The 11,869-nt window shown below is 35.0% G+C and overlaps 1 protein-coding gene across 1 annotated transcript; it reads left to right on the forward strand.

The window, feature by feature from the left end:
* Positions 1–1,637: 1,637 nt before the first annotated feature.
* LOC127873944 (extracellular matrix protein A-like) lies at positions 1,638–9,665 on the forward strand. Its single transcript, XM_052418050.1, has 8 exons — positions 1,638–1,726; positions 5,743–5,806; positions 6,156–6,302; positions 6,547–6,675; positions 6,828–6,962; positions 7,919–8,032; positions 8,517–8,636; positions 8,991–9,665. Exons 1-8 carry the CDS (start codon positions 1,724–1,726, stop codon positions 9,050–9,052), a joined length of 774 nt encoding a protein of 257 aa, XP_052274010.1. The 5' UTR covers positions 1,638–1,723; the 3' UTR covers positions 9,053–9,665.
* Positions 9,666–11,869: the final 2,204 nt, after the last annotated feature.

Consider the following 11,869-nt stretch of genomic DNA (forward strand, 5'->3'; position numbering starts at 1 on the left):
TGCTATTTACAAATACTAGAATTTAATGTACTTGGTATTTTAGACCGTGTAAAGACAATCGATTTATACATTAAACCGCTTCGTTTAATAAATACAAGAAAACATAACACGCAAATGTACTAGACCATCAATTAAGTAATATGAAAGCACGTAACTGAGATGCATAACATCTCCTTAATAGAGTGGTTTGCAATTCCACAATCATGAAAGGAAATCAATGCGTCCCTGTTGTGAGTGTACCAAACGATATGGTCGTACATTTAGGGATTTGTTTAATTTATCGATTGAAGTCAAAACAAAACATATATTTAATGATTTTCCGACATAAATCTGATTATAAAAAGCTGCATAGAGGTGAATACTCTTCATTAAAAACTCGCGAATTTAAGTACATAGTTTTGATTGCTGTTACCCTTACATATTTCATTGCACAAAAGTTGGTGCATATACAATACAATTCGAATACGTATTTGCATATTCTTATTTTGTTTTCACACCGTTTCAATCGGAAAATCTGGTAAAACATATTATTAATACAGCATACGTTCGAGTACACAATAAAATGTGAACGTAACAAATCCGTGTTTGTTCTTGACATCCATTTACGCTTCGTACAGTCTGCAAATGACAAAGCGCATTTCTTAATGATCTAAACTCGTCAAATGGTAAACATATTTCTGCAAACAATGGTGGCATATCTCTTGTCATTTGACACTTCGTTCACATCAAGATTCAAGCTAGAAGTCATATGCAATATGCCTGAGTGTTCATTCAACTGTATCTTGTAAGGTTCCGATTTTGCGCCCCCCCCCCATTCCTTGTCATCACAAAAATAAACAGAAAACACAATTCAAGCTGAACATGGCTGTCCAGATAGCGCAGTTTTTGGTATACACGCTTCTCACAACGAACAGAACGAATTGTTTAGTTGATCAACATTATACAGTACGAGACTTTAGAATTATCATCATCATCCATTAAGAGTTTCTTAGGTGAGCAATAAAACAAAGCGCGAAATTGAATAATGCGCACACATCATACTTTATTGATAATATTATTGAAAGAGCATAATTATACCCCATGACTTTCAAGAGTAAGCTCTGGTTTCTAATGCAATATAGGACAGGATTCACACAAACCAAAGAACAATACATTTTGCAAAAGAGTCAAACAAGTACAACAATGCGTAACAGATCTTGTCTGGAAAAGCAAAAACGATTGAGTATCCGAAATTAAGATGTGGCTTCGTTTTACACTATAACTAATTTGTGAAGTTTAAACTACAAAAACGAGAATTTCTTTTAGAATATTCGAGCAGTCACATAAGTAATTCTTAATTAATAATACACACATTTACAGTTTAAATTTGCAAATATATTAAATCATGCATAATCATTAACGCCCTGTTGCATTGAGGCACTATCCAAATCTCGAATCTTGATTGAACCACCTCTATATGGCGTGTTTTGTTAAGTGTGTGCACTGACTTGACACGCTTTAAGTATGCACGCACTGACAAAAACAAAATCAAGAAATTGCATTGATTCAAGTTTGAACAGGTGTTCAAACTGTTTGTTGTTCAACTATCTGCTTTGACAACGAAATTCAAGACCCAAGTTATTGCCCGGGGTATTTCTATATAAGAAGCCAAGAAAGAGAGGGAACAGGGTTGGCTCTAACAGTAATATTTGTGTCCCAGGCATAGACGCACACAGTACGGAAAATGGTAAGTACCTGACTTTAAATATTTTGCCTTTAATATATTCCTGTGTTGCTTATTATTAATAAGATAATTATAGACTAGTTTTGTATATTAACGGATGTTAATAATATGATATTAATATTACAAAAAAAATAAAGCGCATTAACATATTAATATTTATTGAGTGTGTTCCATTCAGATTTGAAGTAAGTGGATGCCAAAATATATTTCCACTTTTGGATTAAACGTGAATCGATAAAATTATTATTGTATTAATCAATAATAATAACAAATAATGTATGAATATGTTATAAAAATAATTTTATTAATTAATACGCTTGTACATGCAATCGCTCGATTCGGTACCAACGAACGTTGTACTAAACATACATTATTATTATTTAATATGTGAATACGATGAGCACTTTAGGTCGTACAATAGTGTTATTCTTTTTAGACAAGATCTGTTGCAATGTGCGTTTGAAAAACAGTAAAACAAATATTTGCAGACTCGTTAGATAATGATTTTATAGAAAATATTTCAAGGACATTAGTTATATTGGTGTACGTTCCTTGTTTTTGAACAATCAAAACAAACAAGATTGTACGCATCCATTTAGGTACCTGTAAACAATCTCGATATACAAGGCTAGCTGAAAGGACAGTTAAATACACAAATATAGTGACAACACTGCAACCCATTGAGTTTTATTTATTTAAGCGGTACACAAATAATCTGAATTATCCTATTACAATATAATATATGCCACTTAAAACAACATATTGTTGTTTCCTAATCATACTCGAGTCTCATTGAATAATAATAATACGTTCAAATTTAAATTTATGTAAAACCTTGAGCACTTGACCGTCTTCGCGCTTGTGCAAATTAGTGAAAGTTACATACAATCGTATTAACAATTATAGAATTATAATTTCATAAACATATACGTTTACGATATAAACTGATTTATGTAAAGAGTCTTTGCTTTTACTTTTATATTGTTTATATTGTTTATCAATATATGTCACTTTCGCACACGATCATGTTGATAAACTTGTATATTTTACGCACGAGCTTTCAGTGTAACACTGTACACACGTTCGGTAAATAAAGTAAAACTTAAGTGTATAACGCCCAAGTCTTACTATTGCCGGTAGAGCCCCGGTCCATCCCGGTTTGCTAACGCCGGTTGACCGGCGAAAACCGGTCACACAATTTCCCGGTGCCGCCCCGGTTGAAGTCGGTCAACAACCCGGCAGAGTCCCGGTCAACCCCGGACTAGCTACGGTTTATCCCGGTGAAGCCCCGGCAGAGCCCTGGTTGTCGCCGGTAATGCCCCGATTGAGCCCCGGTGAAAGCCGGCAGCGTCCCGGCAGAGCCCCGGTATACCGTAACTCCGCCGCCACTCACCGGGGCTATACCGGCATCAGACGCCGGCAGAGCTACGGCAACGCCCCGGTTTAACCCCGGTCGTCGCCGGAAATGCCCCGGCGGAGCCCCGGCGAATGCCGGTGGCGTCCCGGCAGAGCGCCGATTTACCGATGTACCGTCGCTATACCGGGACTATACCAGCATTCATCGGGGCTCCACCTGGGCACCACCGGCGACAACCGGGGCATTGCCGTAGCTTTGCCGGGTCTGTATGGGCCCCGGTGGAGCTACGGTGCCGTCCTGGTTGTTCCCGGTGCCGCGTCTGTCGTTGCCGGTCCTTCCTGGTGACTTCCGGTTCATCCCGGAGGTATAAAACATTTTAATACTTCCCCGGTGGAGCCGCGGTTGTCCCCGGTACATCCCGGTCGTCCCCGTAGGAGCCCCTGGTTCATCCCGGTAGAGCCCCGGTTAATCCCAATAGATCCGGGATCACGCATCGGGGCTCCACCGGCATCATTGTGAGTTTGGGCCTTTAACACTTAGAAAATTGAAACGTTGGTCAATCAGACGTCTTTGTTACGAACAAACAATGTGCATGCCTGTATATTTAGTAGCTGACTATGAACACGAGTTACGCTTCTAATGTCTGGTTGTAGACACGTAATTATTTCTAAAGTGATCCATTGTTGTTGTTGTTTCTAACAAAGGAATTGATTTGTGATTCGCATAACGGATACTGTTATTTGTTGTTTCTTTTTGTAAACCGTGTTTGTCCAACCCGTTTTGATAAGATTTCCGATGCGGCGTAACATTTCACGCTACGCTTATGAACATTCTTTAAACGTTCTCATATACAATTTTTGACTGACAATGTAACATCATACCCGTCGTTTTTCTAAACACAAATACCATCGTTAAACTACAGACAGCAAAATGATGTTCCGATCTTAAGCGTTCATGTAAAAACACATCTCAGTTAAATCGCAAATATTGTCAGATTATATTAGAACTGATAACTTGTTGTGTCATTCCATGTGTTAATAACTAACAATGTCGGTCGTAGACGTGAATAATAATTCTGAATCATCGAGTGGGGTATACCAGAAGCATCTTATGTTCAATATTTTCCTACAAATTAACCTTTGTAATAGCATAGGTATTCTTCGTGTTAACATTAAATTCAAACTTAGAAATGTATTATTAATAACTAATTTCGACGTGATATTCAAGTAGCGTATTCCTATACTATTATATATACATTTCATCAGGCAATTAACTTGATCCAATTTTAGTTTATTCACTTAAAATATTATCATAAATGGAATCTGAACCAGACATTTTTTTTTGCCGACTGTATAAGATAAGTTGAGATAAATTGGAAAAACGTTTAAGTGGTATTACCTATTTACTGATGTTTAAGTGAAGTGTTTTTAACGCATCGAATGGCATCTAAGGACACGAACAAACGTGTAAATGTATATTGTAGCTAGTATAGCATATATTATGTGTCTTTAGGTATGAAAACATAAAAGGGACTAATTTCTGCCTTGTAAATATCACGTGTAACGGTTTCTCAAGGGTGTCAAACGGAAACACGCCATAATCACAAATACATGAGCCGATACCACATTTGTAGTTTTAACGTGTTGGCGTGTTCGCGGGTTTTCATACATCAGTGTATATTTCTTGAAGTGTTTTATGAAAACCAACCGAGGCCTGTTGTGGTATTGGATCGCTTCAAACCCGACAAGATGCCCGCTTAAGTGCAGTCATCATTTCCACACAACAATCATCATTATCATTATCTGTATCATCAGCACAAATTCCATTATCATCTTCGTCGTCATCATCAGCAGACAAAATAAATCAGAAACAGCAGCATTTGAAGCACCAGCAATATCACGAGCGTCATCCTATTCATCATCAGCATTATTGTCACAACAACCACCACAAACATCATACTCATTATCTTAATAACACAACTACTTTCATCATCATCATCATCATCATCATCATCATCATCATCATCATCATCATCATCATCATCATCATCATCATCATCATCATCATCATCATTATCATCATCATCATCATCATCATCATCATGACCACCACCACCACCATAATCATCATAATCATCATCATTATCATCATCATCATCATCATCATCATCATCATCATCATCATCATCATCATCATCATCGTCATCATCATCATCATCCTCCTCCTCCTCCTCCTCCTCCTCCTCCTCCTCCTCCTAATCATCATCATCATAATCATCATTATAATTATCATCATAATCAGCAGCAGCAGCAGCAGCAGCATCATCATCAACAACACCATCATCATTATCAAACCATTATTGCCATACACCTTTTTGAAAAAAAAACGCCCGCTATTATTTATTTTGACAATGTCACGACGGATTCAGAACTGATTTTATGTGCTAAAATTACTTATGCAATTTTACTTAATATGCTCGAGCTGTAACTTTCATGAATAGCACCCAAGAAAATCATAGTTAATTTACATCAGAGTTCCCATAAGATAAAATAGTTTAAACATAAAACCGTTCTTTCAGTATCAAGATTATAAATTATTATATTATTAATATTACACAATATTTGAAGTTTGTTATGTTAAAAAATATGGTTATTAATTTCAGGAATCATCAATGCTGTTTTTGTTTGCTCTTGTGCTGGCATCGATGCAACCATGCCAAACCGCGAGTATGTTGTTGGAATTGAATATGCTAAATCTTTTGAAATACGAAACATACTTAAACAATGATATAACTTCGAAATATAAATTGAATATTTAATTCACAATAACTGCATTATAAGCCAACGACACTTGCTTGTTTCTGGTAAATTAAAGATGCATATGATTAACGAATGTTTGGAAACTTGTACAGATGTTGTCGACACTGCGTGCACTGCTGTCGGTACGGAGTGTAAAGCCATAACTTCAAAATATTATATGTAATTCACAATAACTGCATTATAAGCCAACGATAAATGCGTGTTTCTGGTAAATTAATAATGCATATGATTAACGAATGTTTGGAAACTTTAACAGATGTTGTCGACACTGCGTGCACTGCTGCCGGTACGGAGTGTAATGCCATAACCTACGCCTCTTGTGATGCTACTACAGCCCCTTCAGCTCCGAAATGCAAATGTGCACTCATATCGGATGCCACCACAACCACGTGTACAATCAAAGGTGAGTACTTTTTAATTGACAACAAATAAATAAAATGAATGTCCCAAACCAGTTAACAATACCATAATGTGCACCGTCTAGATTATTGTATATTCATATTCAAAATTATTTAATATTTTTACTTCACAACAATTTAGTACGCTTGTGACATACCAATACATGTTTATTGAGGTGATTTCTTTCGTTTCCTTTTTAACAATGTAATAAAAGATGATATTTGAGAGTTTGTTTTCATTACTATAAGCATGTGTCGCTGGGTCAACGACGTGTTATGACCTAGATACCAACTCAGAATGCGCTACTACACTCAAGTGTGCATGCAAATCTACCTTCGCCTTGACCCAACTAGCCAACAAGCACGTCTGCATGGCAAGTATGTATAACGTTATTATTTCAAAGTACTACAAGCACATTATTCGAGCGACGGTCTAAATAGGTTTCCGGTCAATTAACTGGGAATAATTTTTTTAACATATCTTTATTTGTACAAATATTACAACATATCACACTATTCTACTGTTACAGCTATTGGCAGCACTGTGTGCGCGGCTACAGGCACCCAATGTTCAACTGTCACTAACAGCATATGCCATACAGCGGACCTGAAATGCAGTTGCCCTTCAATTTACACCAAGGGAACGAATGCTTGCACCGACTTAGGTATACTGTTCGAATAACCCATTGATATTTATAATAAATTTCAAAGATATAACGTAACTAATTGTAAGTTTAGAATGTCAATACAATGTTTGAAAACAGTTTTGTAATGCTTGTATATACCGTGCCATTAGAAATTAATAAACAAATAATTGATCTGTTAAGTGAAGTTTCAAAATGATCGGATTATTTTCTTAAATTTAAGAATTAAATTATTTTCATATCCCACCTCAGCGAATATTTTTGGATCTGTAAATATTTGTTTTAATTTAATATTTTTATACACACTTGATTTTTGCGAGAAAATGTCTGCCTGTTAGAACAGACCTCAGTTACAGTCTCTGGTACCTGCCAATTAGCGTCGCAGACTCTTTGTGGGACTTGTTCCGACCTTCCAGAAATTACCTTTTTCCTGTTTGGTCACGGATTAAAAAAAAACAATCGCCTAGTGACACACGCGAAATAATAATAAGAACATAAACGCATTCCATTTGGTCGTAATAGACAAATCAGAATTTGCAAGTCATGCACTTATACAGCATTTCATTCAAAAGCAAAACGATTTATTACTTTCTTGCGTCTTTTTCGTTTATGTATTTTTGTTTAGTTTTAATTCCAAAAGACGTAATTGTAATGGCGATAGGAGCCCAATTCAATCCAACCGACGCTGACCGTTTCTTCGTTCCCTCTTATTTTATTAATTGATAGGACATAAGGACACACTTGCAAAATGTAAGCCGTGTCAATTTTAAAAGTTATTGCTTGATGTAACCGCGGAGTATGTGATTGAAATATTTGTTTATCTTACTATTTACATGACAAATGATTGAATGATCGATATTTGAATTGTTGTGTGAAGTTCATAAAAGCAAAATTATAAAAGTCCCACGCTATATTTTACCGCCCAGATATATATTAGTTGATAATCGGCTAACCTTACTTTGTTCTTATCTATATAGCGTGTAGCGCCTCAACTACCTGCACCGCTCTCGATGTCAACTCGGAATGCAGTTCATCAAAATGCGCGTGCAAAGCCACACATCTCATGGGAACTCACGGAATATGTTCACTAAGTATGTATTCATGTTCATGTTTTTTAAATATTTTTTGTTGATTTAATTTGCGTTATCATTGTATGTGTTTCGGGTATATTCATATTTACAACTAATAACATGAGTGTAAAATTCTCTGATATTCGATTTAAAAAAGTTAAAATAGTTATCATTGTTTTTTATCTATTTTGTATATAAAGAATAAACATCCGTTCAGGTTCGACAGTAAATATATTATTAAAATTGCATATAAATGAGACAGTATAAGCTACGGATGTGTTAACCCGCGTGCCTCTTTAGCATAACATCTGCAAATTAAGCGAATCCCAATATCGGCATAGTTTAAACATATATGAGTTTATATCTATATGTAAGTTTTAAAAGTTATTTCTATAAAAATCATCATTACCCAGATATTTAAGTAATCGATGTTTACAAACAATTAAGAATTCCAATACAACCTACACTTACATTATTTCACACATTGAAATGTTTTACAATTTAGAATGCACAACTGCAACTACTGCACTGTGTACAGCTGTGGATGCAAATTCGGAATGCTCCACAGACAAATGTGTGTGCAAGACGGGGTTTAGGATGGGAAGTAACGGCTTATGTTCGTCGGGTAGGTAACAGTATATTTACGAATATTTGATAGGCTGTTTACATTAAATTTCAACGGTACATGATATGTTTTACTGAGTTTTCACAAAAGCTTGTCTCTGAATAGTTAAAACCAATGTATTATCCAATCTATCAAACACTACTTGTTTCGAATAATTCACATATGAATAAGCTGTGAACGTGCAACATACATGTAAAGAATAGATAAATGATTATGAATGATTTCGTGGTAGTAAATACGGACTACTATGCAGTCAGTATAATCATTGTTGACAGAGTGTTCCAACAAATACTATGAATGTAAATCAACACAACTGTTTGATGTTATATTACACAACATATGTTTGTTTTACAGGAGCCGCTGTTGCAGCATGCTTGTCAATGATGCTGTCCTGTGTGCTCATGGCGATGATTTAAGCGAGTCGCTACAATACAAGAACATTCGGGAGATCATGTCTACTGCGTAAAACAACTTATATGCATGAAATCGATTATTTAAAACAGACATTAACAATATACATTGAAAATAGTTTTCTTAAATTATATGTTAATTTAACTTTTTCTGAATCAAAATTAAGAAGTGAATTGTGTGCTGTAGTTTGTGTGTAGTTTCTGTGATATTTCTGTAGTCCAATATCCATTCTTGAAATGATGTTGTTGATTACCCAATGTATATATTTGAATGTGTTTTTAAAGCCCATATTTTCTAATAATTTTCTGGCATTTCAGTTATTTTTTTTTTGTTACGAAGATAGCTTTTTTGACACGTTAACATATTAAGTTTTGTTAGAGTTCGTGTGTGATAATTTAATAAGCTATATATTGCAAATGATATATAACATCTTTCAATATTTCGGTTATGTAATATTGCAATGAAATTGCAAATATGGTTTGTATGATCACACGAACTACAATTTGTTTAAGCATCGTTTTTATCAAAGATGTCCAATCATTAATTGCAAAATGCAAATTTTCGGGCTTTTTAGTTTTATGGTTTTGTTTTTGCTTGATAAATATATCTTTAAATTTATTGTTGGTTGTATTAATATTTCGAGTTCGCGGAAATTTTGTTTTGAAAAACATTAACTATCTATTCAATGGAACATATAATACACATTTAATATTATGCGATACCAACGAAATTTAGACCGTTCAATTTTGACACTATCCAAATGGTTTTATAGTTCTATCTATTGCGAACAAAATACAGATTGCATTTAGTATTATTCTACAGATATATTCTGAAAGGATGAATTTATTTTGGTATTATATAGCTTCGAGTTGATTATTCTTACCGATACGAAAGGCTATGAACATCTGGTGTAATATAAAATAACCACACCAACACATACATTTTATATTGAGGGCCGCATTTATGAATATAGTTATTATAAAACAACTCCTTAGCAAGTAGTAATGCTAAACCTAGTAGCCATGGTAGAAAAAAAACGAAAATGAAACATCCGCTATGTCAACTGGTCAAAAGGTCGTTAAATAGAAATGGAATTTTATGATCGTTAAAACTAAGAGATTGGCAACAGAACACGTACCAAGCATAGGAACATAGTTGTATTGGATTCTGATCTTTCGTACACGTTTTTAGCAATGGTACTATAAGATGTAGCGCTAAGTTAAACCGCTGGACACTATCTCACTTGCTAGTAAATGGACATAAAATTGACGATACGATTATTTCCTGTTGATCATAAGTGTATTTTGCTTTGTTTACATCTTTCGCTTTAATGCAAAATGAATTCAATTTAAACATGTCGAGACGGATGCATATTTGAGCCGAGTCGTACGAACATGTGTATCATGCCATATGCGGCCAGCGAAGCTCCACCAACCAACGCGTTTGCGCATTCTCGTTACGTGCTACCTTGCCCATGAAGTCTAAAAGGTCCCATTAACGACGTTATGACACCCAAGCAGTGTATATATCGTTGCAGAGGCATTTATTGTGTTCAGATATGCTATAAGGCACCTTTTTGCATGACTCGGCTTGTATATGCATTATCAACATTTCAGGTGTACATTATATTATAAACAACTTTCAAACATTCCAGCACTTTCAAAAGCAAGCTTCACCATTATAAAGTGTTACGTCCAATTTACACAAACTAGCTGGTAGAACATAAACTACTTCTTAATTCACGTCAAAAGGCTAAACATAGCAGTCCTGACAGTGATTAATTAACCCACATGCTGCTTTCGTACATAAATAACGTTCATAATCAATGATGCATGTCGAATGTCGATCTCCAAAAATGACCTTCAATGTATTTATATTGTTATTTTGTACTATACTACACCAACCTATGCCAACAGAAGACTAAGTAATTCCATAGCCTCCACTCTAGCTTCGAAAGTTGGGATATAAATACAAACACTAATATATCAGTCTTCAACTTTTTAAAACGTTAAACTTGCCCTCGCTTAATTGTATAGCTTGAATTAAAAAAAAAAAACACATCATGATTTACAAAAAATATTTAATGAAAATTCCATACATTAAAAGTATGATATTAGTAGTTACAAAATACTCGGTAAAAGAAAACATATATTAATTAAGGTTTTCCATTATGGCATAATTGGCAGACACACATTGTATTGTATGTTAATATAATACTACTATAAACAGTACATGTATAATGGTCAGAAAATGCCAATTCACTATAAACATCAAATTTGGTTGACTAAACCGCCCATTGCTTTAACCGACATTTTTAATAGGCGTACACAGCCGCTATAAACAAATATTGTAAAATCAAATAAAGAGTAGTGAAAAAGGACGTTTTTATGTGCAACAAAATAAACAAGGACACACATAACACATCAATTACCGTATTTAACAGCCCTTACCTAATTGAACTGAAGCTACGGGGTGGAGAAATGTGTGGTGATAGATTTTACAATTGCAATATGGTTAGGCATCCGCCTTCACCAACTATAATAGCTCTGTATTTGGTCTGTAATACTTGTAATACATTATAGGGACGTTAACATTGACATAAGCATATGTTTGCTTCATAAATCTAGTTTATGTATTCGCACCTGAAAGTGCACGAGCAACGGTCGACAAAGAGCGGCTATGAGAGGGGAAAACATGATAGAAATAGCCATAACAAAACCGGTATGTTTTGTTTACTGCGCGAGCCATCCTGTATCCTGTAATTCACGTTGATATCAATTTTTACATCGCCTGTGTTCTTTTTTAAGGGACATATTTAGGAA

The sequence above is a fragment of the Dreissena polymorpha genome, chromosome 3 (genome assembly GCF_020536995.1).
Source record: "Dreissena polymorpha isolate Duluth1 chromosome 3, UMN_Dpol_1.0, whole genome shotgun sequence".
Classification (NCBI taxonomy): Eukaryota; Metazoa; Mollusca; class Bivalvia; order Myida; family Dreissenidae; genus Dreissena; species Dreissena polymorpha.

What these genes read in the sequence shown, in the direction of transcription:
- LOC127873944 (XM_052418050.1), top strand. An exon ending in AACCACGTGTACAATCAAAG is followed by an intron (nt 6,303 to 6,546) that starts GTGAGTACTTTT and finishes CATTACTATAAG; the next exon opens with CATGTGTCGCTGGGTCAACG. An exon ending in CAAGCACGTCTGCATGGCAA is followed by an intron (nt 6,676 to 6,827) that starts GTATGTATAACG and finishes CTACTGTTACAG; the next exon opens with CTATTGGCAGCACTGTGTGC.